Below are 16,884 nucleotides of genomic sequence, written 5' to 3'. Positions count from 1 at the left end.
GCCGATCTTGACACCGCTGGTACCAGTCATCGGCAAGTCCACTCAGCTCCACGTCCTCCTGTACCACATCACTCCATCTCTTCTCTAGCCCGTGCCGCGCCCGCTTAGCCCCCTCAATCCGGCCAAACAAAAGCTGTTTCGGCATGCGGTGGCTGGGCATGCGGGCTACATGACCCAGCCATCGCAGCCTTGCCTGCCGGAGGAGCTCACCGATGGGACCCTGCCCAGATCTTTCAAGGATTTGTGAGCTCCTCACACAATCCAGTCTGGTTAAACCCAGGATGGATCGTAGGCAGGTCAGCCTAAATGTTTCTAACCGGCGAAGATGTTCCATTAGGGGGGTCCACGTTTCGCAAGCGTAGAGAAGGGAGGGAATGACCGTGGCCGAGAAGACCTGAAGCTTAGTGCGGAGCGACAGACCAGGTAGCTTCCACACAGCGTTACGCAACCGATGAAAAGATATTGCCGCTCGACTGATTCGGAGTGAGACCTCTGCTGTTAAACTGGAGCCAGTCATAAGCACACTGCCCAGGTATGGGAAACTCTCCACTCTCTCCACAACTGCCCCATCACCGATTGGGAGTTGTGGGGGTGGAGTGTCCGATGGTACAAAATACCCAGGCAGGTGCTTAGTTTTGGTGGGGCTGATGGTAAGGCCCCACCTCTTAGTGGCACGCTCCAGTCTCAGCAGCAGCGTCTCCAACTCCTCCTCTGACTGAGCAGCTATTACCAAGTCATCAGCATACATAACGTGGTTGAGCAATAGGGAGCCATCCCTTGACCGCACCCGGGCATCGATTAGCCTCCCATTATATCTGTACCATATGGAGATTCCCCCGGTACAGCTATTGAAGGCTTCACGAACTACGTGGTCAAAATAGATGTTAAATAATGTGGGAGCCAGAGGACATCCCTGTCGCACCCCAAGGTGTACAGGGAATGGCTCTGACTCCCGGCCACGTAGTTTTACCCGGGCCCGCTCACCATCATGAAGGTCCTTAATGATCGTGAGCAGAGGGTCAGGTACCCCAAAAGCACGAAGAACGACCCAGAGCCCAGGCCTACTGATGGTATCATAGGCCTTGACCAGGTCAATAAAGCAGAGATGTAGGTCTTGTTGGAATTCCCTACACCTCTGCTGTAGCAGACGGACAGAAAATATGGCATCTGTGCAGGACCGCCCTTTCCTGAAACCGCATTGGGGCTCCGCAAGCCTCTCCTCAGCGTGCCTGGCAAGGCGATGCTGAATAATCCTTGCCAGGACCTTTCCCGGCACACTGAGGAGTGAGATGCCCCTGTAGTTGTTACAGTCTGTGCGGTCCCCCTTCTTAAAAAGGGGGACCACCAGGGCATCCTTCCAATCCTGCGGAACCCGTCCAGTGGTCCAGACTGTTGTTATGATGTCATATAGGGCAGTCTGTGCACAAACGCCACCCTCCCTCAGCATTTCGCTTGGGAGATCATCTCTGCCCGCTGCCTTTCCTGGTCTCAGACTCCGGATCGCCTTCAATACTTCCTCAGCAGATGGCACCTCAGCCAGCCACTCACAGGGGGTGACTTCATCCAATATTTGAGGCACCGCAGCCTCAGCAGGGTTATCCTCACTTTGTGCCACGATGTTTTCCTGGCTGTGGGATTTTCCCTCCCCCAGGACCTCACAGAAATGCTCAGCAAATCTGCGAACCTGTTCCTGGGGGTCGGAAATTGGATCACCGTTTTTTCCCCTAATGATGGTAATAGGTGTGGCGCTGCAGGTTACTTTTTTGATGGAGTTAAATAGCGATTTGTGATCACGGGCCACTGAGGCAGACTCCATCTCCTCAGCAACCCGCGACCACCACCCATCCTTGCAGCGCCTCACGGCTCTCCGAACCTCCGAGCGAAGGCTGCGGTAAGCCTCCTCATTCTCTGACGTGGGATTCTGTAGCCGATGACAGTGGGCCTGTCGCTTTTTCTCAACCATCCTGAACAACTCCTCTGTCATCCAGGGTGTCTGGGGAGGTCTGGACCGCGTACCCAAAGCAGCCATTGCAGCTGCATGAGTCACAGTCCTAAACCTCGCCCATTTACCCTCGACATCAGGAGGAGTCGGGGACGATGCCAATCCCAGCCGCAAGCGATGATGAAATTCTCGCTTGCAACTTTCATCAGATAACTGAGACCAGGCCACTTTAGGTTGGAATGGGGTCCTGGGTGTACACCCACCACCGGAGTGGAAGAATGGCAGGCGCATCTTACAGATGACTAGTCGATGGTCAGAGGGCAGATCAGCTCCACGGTAGGTCCTGGTGTCAAGGACATGGGCTCGCATTCGCTGGTCCGTCACTATGTAGTCCAGCAGATGTTCTTGCTTGGACCCGGCATGCATCCATGATGTTGTGTGGATGCGCCGATGCCGGAACAGCGTGTTGGTAATTACAAGCCCATGGGCTGCACAAAAATCTAGCAGCCTCCTACCGTTGTTATTGAGCTGATCTGGCCCATGCCCTCCAATCACTCCAGACCAGGTGCCAGTATCATGACCAACTCGGGCATTGAAGTCACCCAACATGATGACTCTATCCCGAGTGGCCACTTTAGCCAGCACCTGTGACAGGAGGTCATAGAAGGCATCTGACTCATCGGCTTTGCCTGCATCCCTCCACGGATGTTCATCTTCGGTGGGGGCATAAGTAACCACGACCACCATTCCTCGCCTCCGGTTGATGGGAAGGCGAGCCCAAAGTAGCCTGGGGCTTACAGCTTCCCACACCTCACCGCCACGCTCCCACGCCCCCTTCATTCTTTTGTTCAAAAGAAGACCCACACCCTGTTGTTTGGCAGTCTGCTGCCCCGAGTAGAGGACTGTCCACCCCTCATGGTGGCAGGAGCCAGAGCCGGTCCACCGGACCTCCTGAATGCCGCATAGATCCAGGCGGTACCGGTCCAGCTCCCGACAGAGGAGTGGCAGCCTCTCCTCTGCAGTGAGCGTTCGAACATTCCACGTGGCCACCCGTAGTGGCTTTTCGTTGTTTCTGGAGTAGCCCCGAGGGTAGGTATTCAATCTCCTGGCTCCGCCAATTGGGGTTTGGCCAGGAGACGTCATAGACGCCTGGCCCCCCGGGGCCTCCGGCACAAGCTTAGTTGTTACATATTTCACTTTAATTCGTGGTTTTGTGGTAATTAATTGAAGGTGGAGGGGTTACCAGCCCCTCGCACCCGTCCAGAGCCCCCGTTTAGCCCCTGTGGTGGACACATATGCCATGAGGGGAGGAGCCAATCAAAATTGGAACTCCCCCCACAGCACTGTCCACGACAGAGTTGCCCGTCCGGCACCGCGAGGAGGTAGGGGGTTGTTTTGCCGGACACACACACACACACACTGACACACACACACTGAGACACACCACCGCTTATAGACCCGCACGTTCACGCGCTCACGCAACCAATTATAGACACACACAGATAAAGCTCCCCCAGGTAGCCTCTAACACGATGTAGGGCCAAGTGCTGTCAGCAGCAGCAGCGTCTATGAAGGCTACCGGCACTGTGACACACACAGACAAAGCTCCCCCAGGTAGCCTCTAACACGATGTAGGGGCAAGTGCTGTCAGTAACAGCAGTGTCTATGAAGGCTACCGGCACTGTGACACACACAGTGGTAATGATGATGTGACGGTGGTGGTGGTGATGTGACCAGCACCACCCCCACGCCCGGCCGTCTTTGTCTCTCCCCAGAGGCGGCGATGTTTGACTCCACGACACCGCTGCTACGCCAGCGACTCGTTTGAGAAATTCCCTTCGGCTCAAGCCCGCCCACCCGCCCTTACACGCTGGGGAGTCGTGCAACATTCACAACAACCAAACAACAACAACCACAACAACAACAACAACAACAACCACAACAACCAAACAACAACAACCACAACCAAACAACAACAACCACAACAACCAAACCACAACAACAACCAAACAATAACAACAACCACAACAACCAAACAACAACCAAACAACCACAACAACCAAACAACCACAACAACCAAACAACAACCAAACAACAACACAAACAGCCTTTACCCTCACCTCGCCAACTGCGCTCAACACCACCAACACCACCCACACCACCACCAACACCACCACCACCAACACCACCAACAACACCCTCAACACTACCACCAACACCCTCAATATCACCACCACCCTCAATACCACCACCACCCTCAATACCACCACCAACACCCTCACCACCAACACCCTCACCACCACCACCCTCACCACCACCACCCTCACCACCACCACCCTCACCACCACCACCCTCACCACCACAACCACCACCCTCACCACCACCACCCTCACCACCACCACCCTCACCACCACCCTCACCACCACCCTCACCACCACCACTCTCACCACCACCACCCTCAACACCACCACCACCACCCTCACCACCACCACCGTCACCACCACCACCCTCACCACCACCACCAACACCACCACCACCCTCAACACCACCACCACCCTCACCACCACCCTCAACACCACCACCACCACCCTCACCACCACCACCGTCACCACCACCACCGTCACCACCCTCAACACCACCACCCTCAACACCACAACCACCACCCTCACCACCACCACCACCGTCACCACCACCACCGTCACCACCACCACCGTCAACACCACCACCGTCACCACCACCACCGTCAACACCACCACCGTCAACACCACCCCCACCATCACCACCACCGTCACCACCACCACCCTCAACACCACCGTCACCACCACCACCGTCACCACCCTCAACACCACAACCACCACCCTCACCACCCTCACCACCACCACCCTCAACACCACCACCCTCACCACCACCACCACCCTCACCACCACCACCCCCTCAACCCCATCCAGTGTGGAGAAATTCCGTTACCTTCAAGCCGTGCAACATTCACAACAACCACAACAACAACTCCCCCCCATCACCTCAACAAAGACGAGGAGAGAGAGTGAGGAGAGAGAGTGAGGGGAGAGAGTGAGGAGAGAGAGTGAGGAGAGAGAGTGAGGGGAGTGAGGAGAGAGAGTGAGGAGAGAGAGTGAGGAGAGTGAGGGGAGAGAGAGGAGAGAGTGAGGAGAGTGAGGAGAGAGAGTGAGGAGAGTGAGGGGAGAGAGAGGAGAGAGTGAGGAGAGTGAGGAGAGTGAGGAGAGTGAGGGGAGAGAGTGAGGAGAGAGAGTGAGGGGAGAGTGAGGAGAGTGAGGGGAGAGAGAGGGGAGAGAGTGAGGAGAGTGAGGAGAGAGAGTGAGGAGAGAGAGTGAGGAGAGAGAGGGGAGAGAGTGAGGGGAGAGAGAGGAGAGAGAGTGAGGGGAGAGTGAGGAGAGTGAGGGGAGAGAGAGGGGAGAGAGTGAGGAGAGTGAGGGGAGAGAGAGGGGAGAGAGTGAGGAGAGTGAGGAGAGAGAGTGAGGAGAGTGAGGGGAGAGAGTGAGGAGAGAGAGTGAGGAGAGAGAGGGGAGAGTGAGGGGAGAGAGAGGGGAGTGAGGAGAGAGAGGAGAGTGAGGAGAGAGTGAGGGGAGTGAGTGAGGAGAGAGAGTGAGGAGAGTGAGGGGAGAGTGAGGAGAGTGAGGGGAGAGTGAGGAGAGTGAGGGGAGAGTGAGGGGAGAGTGAGGAGAGAGTGAGGGGAGTGAGGGGAGAGTGAGGAGAGGGGAGAGAGTGAGGAGAGTGAGGGGAGAGAGTGAGGGGAGAGAGAGGAGAGTGAGGGGAGAGTGAGGAGGTTTGAGACTCACCTCGTCGTGAACGCTGAGGTCCTCACGAAACTTAAAATCACCACCACCGAGAGAGATACAAAGACGGCCGCGCGGGTGGCCTCGCCAAAAAAAAACGACGGAGATTCGTGCAAAGTTTCGCTTCTAGAATTGCAACCGTCCGAGGGATTTGAAATTTGCAACTTTTTAAACGAATTTTTAGTTTTAGTTTTTTTAAAGTCGGCGCTGAGTGAGGGGCGCGGTCGCCTGAGGCCCTGCGGAGGCTTTTTCAGTGTGGAATGCGCCACGCCCACTGGAAATCACACAGCGGATAGGGATAGGAGGGTTGCAATTGGTAATGCGGATGGGTAGGGGCGAGACGAAGGGTTGTAATTCGTGGTGCGGATGGGTATAGGGCGAGACCGGGAGGGGGGGGGGTTGTAATTGGTGTTGCGGATAAGTATAACGGTCTCAGGAATAGTTGTAATTGGTAGTGCGGATAGGTATGCGGTGAGATGGGGGTTGTAATTGGTAGTGTGGATGGGTATGGGGCGAGACGAGGGGTTGTAATTGGTGTTGCGGATAAGTATAACGGTCTCAGGAACAGTTGTAATTGGTAGTGCGGATGGGTATGCGGCGAGAAAAGGGTTGTAATTGGTAGTGTGGATGGGTATGGGGCGAGACGAGGGGTTGTAATTGGTCTTGCGGATAAGTATAACGGTCTCAGGAACAGTTGTAATTGGTAGTGCGGATAGGTATGCGGCGAGATGAGGGTTGTAATTGATAGTGTGGATGGGGCGAGACGAGGGGTTGTAATTGGTGTTGCGGATAGGTATGCGGTGAGATGGGGGTTGTAATTGGTAGTGTGGATGGGTATGGGGCGAGACGAGGGGTTGTAATTGATGTTGCGGATAAGTATAACGGTCTCGGAAAGTTGTAATTGGTAGTACGGATAGGTATGCGGCGAAACGGAGGGTTGTAATTCGTAGTGCGGATGGGTATAGGGCGAGACGAGGGGTTGTAATTGGTGTTGCGGATAATAAGTATAACGGTCTCAGGAACAGTTATAATTGGTAGTGCGGATAGGTATGAGGCGAGATGGGGGTTGTAATTGGTAGTGTGGGTGGGTATGGGGCGAGACGAGGGGTTGTAATTGGTGTTGCGGATAAGTATAACGGTCTCCGGAACAGTTGTAATTGGTAGTGCGGATAGGTATGCGGCGAGACGGAGGGTTGTAATTGGTAGTGTGGATGGGTATGGGACGAGACGGAGAGTTGTAATTCGTAGTGCGGATGGGTATGGGGCGAGACGGCGGGTTGTAATTGGTGTTGCGGATAAGTGGATAAGTATAACGGTCTGAGGAACAGTTGTAATTGGTAGTACGAATAAATATGCAGCGAGATGGGGGTTGTAATTGGTAGTGTGGATGGGTATGGGGCGAGACGGAGAGTTGTAATTCGTGTTGCAGATGGGTATGGGGCGAGACGAGGGGTTGTAATTGGTAGTGTAGATGAGTATGGGGCGAAATTAGCTGTTGTAATTGGTAGTGCGAATAGGTATTGGGCGAGACGAGTGGTTGTAATCGGTAGTGTGGATAGGTATGGGCGAGATGGGTTTTTTTCAGTTTCATGTATTAGGTATAGCCTTGTGAGCCATTCGGCTCTTGAATCGGGTGCAACCGCAACACACAACACAAACATGGACAAGAAAACGTCTTACAGTGACTTTGTGACTGTGCAAACAGAAACATCCAGGAAAAAAACCCATCAAAATATTCCTGAATTAGCACCGTGTACCCCACCAACGCTGTGTGCAACAATCCCAGTGGGATGCAAGTCAAACAACAACAACAACAACCACAAGACAACTAAGGTTAAGGCCATCAGTCTAACTCCGTACTACAACAACTAAAAAACCATGGCCAAACCCAAAAAACTTTTCTAAATCACCTAAATAAAGCCATAAAAGCAATGTAACAGTGATCATAGGGGCTGTGACCGAAATTTCACAATAAACGATGGGTATGGGGCGAGATGGGGGGTTGTAGTTGGTAGTACGGATAGGTACGGACGAGATGGGGGTTGTAATTGATAGTACGGTAGGGTTTCGGGCGAGATTTGGGGTTGTAATTGGTAGTTGGGATAGGTATGAGGCGATATTTGGGGGTTGTAATTGGTAGTGCAGATGGGTATGGGGCGAGATTTGGGGTTGTAATTGGTAGCAGGGGTAGGTATGGGGCGATATTTGGGGGTTGTAATTGGTAGTGTAGATGGGTATGGGGCGAGCTTGGGGGTTGTAATTGGTAGTACGGATAGTTATGGGCGAGATTGGGGGTTGTAATTGGGAGTGCGGATAAGTATAATGGTCTCAGGAGCAGTTGTAATTGGTAGTGCGGATAGGTATGCGGCGAGATGGGGGTTGCAATTGGTAGTGTGGATGGGTATGCGGCGATTGTGGTGTTTGTAATTGGTAGTGTAGATGGGTATGGGGCGATCAGGGTGATTGTGATTAGCGTGTGTGTTGGAGAGCAAATCAACAACATTTACAATCTGTGTGTAATCAACGCCCGCGTGGGATGTCACAATGGACGACGTCACAATTGGCGACGTCAGAATGGGCGACGTCACAATCGGCGACGTCACAAACTTCAACGGCACGGAAGTATTTATATATTTATTATTTGGTGGTGGAATATTTACCAACAACAAAAAACCGGCCAGTTTTAATCGCATTGCCAAAGGTTCGTAATAAAACTAAACTTTTAAACAAATAAAAAATTTTTCACGTTTTTACAATTTTAATTAAATAAATATGTTGAAACTTTCGGCGGAAACACGTCACGATCGCTGGCGTTTGCTCGACACTCCGCATCGCCAATCGCCAGCAGCGACGTCACGTCCGGCGACTTGTTACATTTTCGTTCAAAAACGAGGATGGACATTAAAATATACGCCGCATAATTTGCTAACCCTTGGAGATAACAACGACTAAATCTCGCGTCAAAAAAATTGTAATATAAAAAATATTTTAGTATTTAGTTAGTGACGTCACGAGACAGGAACATCCGCCCCCGGACGCCCTCCCCCTGCATGAACGTCACGTCCGGTTCTTTCGGTAAAGTTACCATCACGTAGAAGGGAAGCAATAAAATAATAAAAATATAAAACAATAAAATTCTCACGACGTTTCGACTGCAACACAAGCAATCATTATCAGGAGTGAAAACCACAACAAAAAACATTTGATCAAAAACACCACTTTTTTCATTTTTTTTGTTTAAAAAAGAGGTTTAAATATTAAAATGTAAAATGCAGAATTTACTTACCCCGAAAGGTAACAAAAACAACTTAAGCAAGCATTAAAAAATATATCTTTTATTTTTTTATTAGTTAGTGACGTCACGTGCCGGAAGCGTCCGCCCCCGGACGCTGTCCACTGCACTGACGTCACATCCGGCAACCTAACAAAATTTAGTTTTTACAATTTTTGTTTAAAAACGAAGCATAAATAATAAAACAGCGCACAATTTTCTTGACTCCCTTTGAGTTAACCTGAAAAATATATATTTTACTTAGTGACGTCACGCGGCAAGAACGTCCGCCCCCCCCAGACGCCGTCTGCCGCATCAACGTTACATCCGGCAAACCAAACCAATTTTTTAAAATTATTTTATTAAACCGAAGCACAAGAATAAAACGGCGCATAAATAACAAAACATCAAGTTAATAAAAAACCTACTGCACGCGTCGAAAAACGAACGAACTTAGTTACAAAATTTAAATTAATTTCGCCTTTGACGGAAGTGACGTCTCGGGGCCACTCCCCCTTCCCGCCATTTCGTTCTTCAGCAGTGACCGGGTCCACCTTGCCGCGTTCGGCTTCGCAAGTTCTGAGGAGAAATTTTTGTTTGTTGTTAAAACAAACATTAAATAAAAAATTTCGTCGTTAATTGTTGTTTAATTAACAAACACCTCAACAATGCTGCGTCTCACCCGCTCCGCACTGGCGATCTCAGGTGCCTAAATGTTATATTTTAAGCGACCCCTCAGGCAATCAGCCCTCTCCGGCTGGTACAATAAAATTAAACTTTACAGATATAATAATAACAATAATAACACAGGGTGCTTCGAGCAAAAACAACACAACGTTAACACTTATATGGGACTCTCGTCGCTTTTTAATGCAAAAAGTCAACGTATGTGAACGCGATAACGAATTTATGGTTTAGAGCTATCCGCATCTCTCTTGCAAATTCTCAGAAATGTTTAAAAAATGTTTTGAGAAGCACCTTGTATATATTTTATTAATAGTTAATATTGACAGAGGTGAGTGGGGAGGTGTTAGAGGTTCATTAATGTAGGGGGGGGGGGGTCACAAGACATCTGGACAGCTTTGTGTACAGCGACTCTGCGGGACTTCTTTTGCACCGTACGCGGTCAGCCGTGAAAATCTCTGGGTCTGTGGGTTTCTGTCGATCTGTGTAGGTCTACGTGGGTCTCTGTGGGTCTGGGTGTCTCTATGGGTCTGGGTGTCTCTGTGGGTCTGGGGTGTCTCTATGGGTCTCTGTGGGTCTGGGTGTCTCTATGGGTCTCTATGGGTCTGGGTGTCTCTATGGGTCTCTATGGGTCGGGTGTCTCTATGGGTCTGGGTGTCTCTATGGGTCTGGGTGTCTCTGTGGGTCTGGGTGTCTCTGGGTCTGGGTGTCTCAATGGGGCTCTGTGGGTCTGGGTGTCTCTATGGGTCTGGGTGTCTCTATGGGCCTCTGTGGGTCTGGGTGTCTCTATGGGTCTAGGTGTCTCTATGGGTCTGGATATCTATGGGTCTGGGTGTCTCTATGGGTCTGGGTGTCTCTATGGGTCTCTGTGGGTCTGGGTGTCTCTATGGGTCTGGGTATCTATGGGTCTGGGTGTCTCTATGGGTCTCTGTGGGTCAGGGCGTCTCTATGGGTCTGGGTGTCTCTATGGGTCTGTGGGTCTGGGCGTCTCTATGGGTTTGGGTGTCTCTATGGGCCTCTGTGGGTCTGGGTGTCTCTGTGGGTCTCTGTGGGTCTGGGTGTCTCTATGGGTCTGGGTGTCTCTATGGGTCTGGGTGTCTCTATGGGTCTCTATGGGTCTGGGTGTCTCTATGGGCCTCTGTGGGTCTGGGTGTCTCTGTGGGGCTGGGTATCTATGGGTCTGGGTGTCTCTATGGGTCTGGGTGTCTCTGAGTCTTTATGGGTCTGGGTGTCTCTATGGGCCTCTGTGGGTCTGGGTGTCTCTGTGGGTCTCTGTGGGTCTGGGTGTCTCTATGGGTCTGGGTGTCTCTATGGGTCTGGGTGTCTCTATGGGTCTCTATGGGTCTGGGTGTCTCTATGGGTCTCTATGGGTCTGGGTGTCTCTATGGGTCTGGGTGTCTCTGTGGGTCTGAGTGTCTCTATGGGTCTGGGTGTCTCTGAGTCTTTATGGGTCTGGGTGTCTCTATGGGCCTCTGTAGGTCTGGGTGTCTCTTATTGGTCTGGGTGTCTCTGTGGGTCTGGGTGTCTCTATGGGTCTGGGTGTCTCTGTGGGTCTGGGTGTCTCTGTGGGTCTGGGTGTCTCTATGGGTCTGGGTGTCTCTGTGGGTCTGGGTGTCTCTGTGGGTCTGGGTGTCTCTGTGGGTCTCTGGGTCTGGAGGTGTCTGTGGGTCTGGGTATCTATGGGTCTGGGTGTCTCTATGGGCCTCTGTGGGTCTGGGTGTCTCTATGGGTCTGGGTGTCTCTGTGGGTCTGGGTGTCTCTGTGGGTCTGGGTGTCTCTGTGGGTCTGGGTGTCTCTATGGGTCTGGGTGTCTCTGTGGGTCTCTGGGTCTGGGGGTGTCTGTGGGTCTGGGTGTTTCTACCAGGCCCCCACCAGCCCCCCCCCTACCAGGCCCCCCACCAGGCCCCTCCACCAGGCCCCCCACCAGGCCCCCCCCCCTCCCCCACCACAGATTATCACGGCCGGTGCGAAAGAATATCCACGTGCAACCCCCGTTGGCACGAGTCGACCCCGTCTCCTCCCCGTGTCTCCCTCTCCATGACCCCCATCCCCCACCGCCTCTCCCTCCAGGCCGCGCGTCTGCCACGCTGCACGTGGCACGCCAGTGCCACCACGGCACCGGCGTGCAGGGCGCCAACTTCCACAAGAAGTACGGCTTCCTGCTGCTGGGCAGCGGCGCTGCCTTCTGCTCCGCCGTCTGGTTTTACGTGAGGCGCGCACGCACACGCTGCGCTGCGCTACATGTATAGACACACCACACACACACACTACGTACACACACTACACTACACACACACTACACACACACACTACACACACACCACACGCACACGCTGCACTACATGTATAGACACACCACGCACACTACACTACGTACACACACACTACACTACACACACTACACACACTACGTACACTACGTACACACACTACACACACACTACACACACTACGTACACACACACTACACTACACACACACTACACACACACACACTATGTACACACACCACACGCACACGCTGCGCTACATGTATAGACACACCACGCACACACACTACGTACACACACACTACACTACACACACACTACACTTACACACACACTACACTACACACACTACACACACACACTACATTCACACACTACGTACACACACACTACACTACGTACACACACTACACTACACACACTACACATATACTACACTACACACACTACACACACACTACGTACACACTACACTACACACACACTACACTACACACACACTACACACACTACACACACACTACGTACACACTACACTACACACACACTACACACACACTACACTACACACACACTACGTACACACACACTACGTACACACCCACACCACACGCACACGCTGCGCTACATGTATAGACACACCACACACACACACTACACACACACTACACACACACTACACACACACAACACACCCACTACGTACACACACACCACACGCACACGCTGCGCTACATGTATAGACACACCACACACACTACACACTACACTACACACACACTACGTACACACACACACCACGCACACACACTACACTACATTTACACACACTACATACTCACACACTACATTACTCACACACTACACACACTACATTCACACACACTACACTACATTCACACACACTACACTACATTCACACACACTACACTACATACTCACACACTACACACACACACTACGTACACACACACACACCTGTACAGATGTGGTGGTCACCCTGTACACACGCACACACTACACGGTACTTACCACAACGGGGGTCGTTGGTATCCCTGATCAAGACCCCCCCCCGCCTGAGGGGGTGGAGGCTGTGAAGTGTGTGTGTGTGTGCGTGTGTGCGTGTGTGCGTGTGTGTGTGGGATCGCCCAGAACCCTGGTCCGAGACCAGAGAGTGGGATCGAACAAACACAGAATGTTTGGGCTATCCTGTGGCCAGCATCTCTCCCGAGGGCCGGGGGAAATCGTACGAAAGGCGGGCCTCCTATGAGCAAAGCGGGTAGTCGTTCTCACGCCGATAGCCGGGGGGGCCCCCTCAGCCCGACCTCCTTCCCGGGGGGCAGCGTCTGGACGGGCCCAGTGGTCACGTGACCCAGCGGTGCCGGCGGCCGGTCAGCCTCCGCTGGGTCTCCAGCCAAGCCGGGGGGGGGGGGCCAACGGCCGGGGTACGGTAGCCCGGAGGCTGTGCCTCCCCCCTCGTGTTGCTCGGGCAGATGGCGGGGGGCCATTACCCCCTTCGCAGTGAGGGACCTAGTGAATCGTGAATCGTGATGAGGTGTAAATTTTAAAGTATTTTGCTTGCCACCACGACTCCATCTACGTCTACTACTACTACTACTACCACACACACACAGGCGCCGGTGTGAGCTTCGTCTCTCTTACCCTTGGTCCTTTCGGCAAAGCCACCGCGTAGAAGGGAAGCGATAAAATAACGAAACGGTAAAATCCTCGCGACGTTCCGACCGCAGCAAGGGGGCAGTCGCCTTCATCGGGCGCGAAAAGCACGGCGAGACGCTGGTGTGTTTTTTCTCTCTCTTTCTTTCTCTCTCTCGCTCGCTCGCTGTGCTTTTCGCAACTGATGACGGCAGTTGCCCGTGCCGCGGTCGAAACGTCGGGAGAAATTTTTTTATCGTTTTATATTCGGCGGCGGCGACAGCGGCGGCTTTACCCAAAGGAGTGTGAATCGCCTGCAGGTAGCGCGAAAGCTTTACATCAGAATCGGTCTCCCTTGTCGCCCCCCTTCCCTCCCCCCTGCCTGCCCAGGCCTGCACTCAGACCGGAATCTCGTGGAACCTGTCCCCCATCGGCAAGGTCACGCCCAAGGAGTGGAGGCAGTGAAAAAGGGGGGGAGGGGTTTGAAGGGGTGGGTGTTGTTGTTGTTGTGGGTGGGTGGGTGGGGAGGTCCAATGGACTCTCCCAACTCGGCTCTTGACCAATCACCCTCCTTCCCGTTCAATCCTCCATACCCCCCCTCCTCGCCCGCCACCGCCACTCAAATGGTTTCTTCCACACAGAGACCCCAGTGGAGTCTCCCAAATCGGCTGTTAACCAATCACCCTCCTTCCCGTTCAACCCTGCCACCGCCACTCAAATGGTTTCTTCCACACAGAGACCCCAGTGGAGTCTCCCAAATCGGCTGTTAACCAATCACCCTCCTTCCCGTTCAACCCCGCCACCGCCACTCAAATGGTTTCTTCCACACAGAGACCCCAGTGGACTCTCCCAACTCGGCTCTTAACCAATCACCCTCCTTCCCACTCAATCCCCCCCCGCCACCACCGCTACTCAAATGGTTTCTTCCACACAGAGACCCCAGTGGAGTCTCCCAAATCGGCTGTTAACCAATCACCCTCCTTCCCGTTCAACCCCGCCACCGCCACTCAAATGGTTTCTTCCACACAGAGACCCCAGTGGACTCTCCCAACTCGGCTCTTAACCAATCACCCTCCTTCCCACTCAATCCCCCCCCGCCACCACCGCTACTCAAATGGTTTCTTCCACACAGAGACCCCAGTGGACTCTCCCAACTCGGCTCTTGACCAATCACCCTCCTTCCCGTTCAATCCTCCATACCCCCCCTCCTCGCCCGCCACCGCCACTCAAATGGTTTCTTCCACACAGAGACCCCAGTGGACTCTCCCAACTCGGCTCTTAACCAATCACCCTCCTTCCCACTCAATCCCCCCCCCCCCTGCCACCACTACTCAAATGGTTTCTTCCACACAGAGACCCCAGTGGAGTCTCCCAAATCGGCTCTTAACCAATCACCCTCCTTCCCACTCAATCCCCCCCCACCACCGCCACTCAAATGGTTTCTTCCACACAGATTCCCTCCCCCCCGCCATGTGGACGATGATGCGAATGGTTTGCCCCACCGTACCCCCCCACCGTAGCCCTGTGGCTAACTTGGTTCGGTCCGAGCCCCGACCCTTAAACTGTGTGTGTGCACGTGACCCGCTCACGTGACGTCCAATTTAAATAAAAGGTGTATACATAATTACATAACTCCGCCTCATGTTGGAGTCTGTGTGTGTCTCTGTGTGTGAGTCTGTGTGTGTGTGAGTCTGTGTGTGTGTGAGTCTGTGTGTGTCTCTGTGTGTGAGTCTGTGTGTGTGTGAGTCTGTGCGTGTGTGTGTGAGTCTGTGCGTGTGTGTGAGTCTGTGTGTCTGTGAGTCTGTGTGTGAGTCTGTGCGTCTGTGAGTCTGCGTCTGTGAGTGTGTGTGTGTGAGTCTGCGCGTGTGTGAGTCTGCGCGTGTGTGAGTCTGTGCGTGTGTGTGAGTCTGTGCGTGTGTGTGAGTCTGCGCGTGTGTCAGTCTGCGCGTGTGTGAGTCTGCGTGTGTGTGAGTCTGCGTGTGTGTGAGTCTGCGTGTGTGAGTCTGCGCGTGTGTGAGTCTGCGCGTGTGTGAGTCTGCGCGTGTGTGAGTCTGCGCGTGTGTGAGTGTGTGTGTGTGAGTCTGCGCGTGTGTCAGTCTGCGCGTGTGTGAGTGTGTGTGTGTGAGTCTGTGCGTGTGTGAGTCTGCGCGTGTGTGAGTCTGCGCGTGTGTGAGTCTGTGAGTGTGTGTCTGTGAGTGTGTGTGTGTCTGTGAGTGTGTGTGAGTCTGTGCGTGTGTGAGTCTGCGTGTGTGACGGCGGAGGAGCGACGCTCACAACAACGGAGGGCGGAGCGCCGGGTGACTAAATATTTTAATCGCGCTTTGTGCCGGAGATATCAGCCTGAGCTCGTATAACCGCGGTGGCTGGCACGAGGTTTACCAGCTCGAAAATATGTAACTTGGGCTTGCACCCATTGGCACAGTCGGGGGCACAGGTGGTGCATCAGCCAGTCGTCTCAGTCGACCCATGGCACCTGCTGGGTCTGTCCCGTGACCTGTACCTAGCCTGGCACCAGCAGTCGACCCATGGCACCTGCTGGGTCTGTCCCGTGACCTGTACCTAGCCTGGCACCAGCAGTCGACCCATGGCACCTGCTGGGTCTGTCCCGTGACCTGTACCTAGCCTGGCACCAGCAGTCGACCCATGGCACCTGCTGGGTCTGTCCCGTGACCTGTACCTAGCCTGGCACCAGCAGTCGACCCATGGCACCTGCTGGGTCTGTCCCGTGACCTGCTGGCGGGCGTTTGACCCTTCACGTGTCTTGGGGGAGCGGTGGTGCAGTGGTTAGCGCACTGTGTGTGTGTGTGTGTCTTGGGGGAGTGGTGGTGCAGTGGTTAGCGCACTGTGTGTGTGTCTTGGGGGAGCGGTGGTGCAGTGGTTAGCGCACTGTGTGTGAGTCTTGGGGGGAGTGGTGGTGCAGTGGTTAGCGCACTGTGTGAGTGTCTTGGGGGAGCGGTGGTGCAGTGGTTACCGCACTGTGTGTGTGTCTTGGGGGAGTGGTGGTGCAGTGGTTAGCGCACTGTGTGTGCCTTTGGGGAGTGGTGGTGCAGTGGTTAGCGCACTGTGTGTCTTGGGGGAGTGGTGGTGCAGTGGTTAGCGCACTGTGTGTGTGTGCCTTGGGGGAGCGGTGGTGCAGTGGTTAGCGCACTGTGTGTGTGTCTTGGGGGAGTGGTGGTGCAATGGTTAGCGCACTGTGTGTGTGTCTTGGTGCAGTGGTTAGCGCACTGTGTGTCTTGGGGGAGTGGTGGTGCA

General features: G+C 53.5%; 2 protein-coding genes across 2 annotated transcripts in view; one reads left to right on the top strand and one right to left on the bottom strand.

Moving 5' to 3' along the window:
- The window catches only part of LOC116958321 (scaffold protein ILK), a 43,032-nt gene extending 36,996 nt beyond the window's left edge, over nucleotides 1-6,036 (bottom strand). Inside the window, exon 1 of the mRNA XM_076064253.1 lies at nucleotides 5,758-6,036. The gene's annotated coding sequence lies outside the window, so the exon portion shown is untranslated. The remainder of the gene's footprint in view (nucleotides 1-5,757) is intronic.
- A 3,508-nt stretch (nucleotides 6,037-9,544) lies between these two features.
- LOC142923253 (cytochrome c oxidase subunit 7B, mitochondrial-like) lies at nucleotides 9,545-15,264 on the top strand. Its single transcript, XM_076064256.1, has 3 exons — nucleotides 9,545-9,730; nucleotides 11,780-11,916; nucleotides 14,023-15,264. The coding sequence occupies exons 1-3, from the start codon at nucleotides 9,694-9,696 to the stop codon at nucleotides 14,095-14,097; spliced, it is 249 nt and encodes an 82-aa protein (XP_075920371.1). The 5' UTR covers nucleotides 9,545-9,693; the 3' UTR covers nucleotides 14,098-15,264.
- Nucleotides 15,265-16,884: the final 1,620 nt, after the last annotated feature.

The sequence above is a fragment of the Petromyzon marinus genome, unplaced genomic scaffold (genome assembly GCF_048934315.1).
Source record: "Petromyzon marinus isolate PM22_M1 ecotype Great Lakes invasive population unplaced genomic scaffold, UKy_Petmar_22M1.pri1.0 PM_Scaffold_361, whole genome shotgun sequence".
NCBI classification, from domain to species: Eukaryota; Metazoa; Chordata; class Hyperoartia; order Petromyzontiformes; family Petromyzontidae; genus Petromyzon; species Petromyzon marinus.
This window is presented reverse-complemented; position numbering and strand designations above follow the sequence as displayed.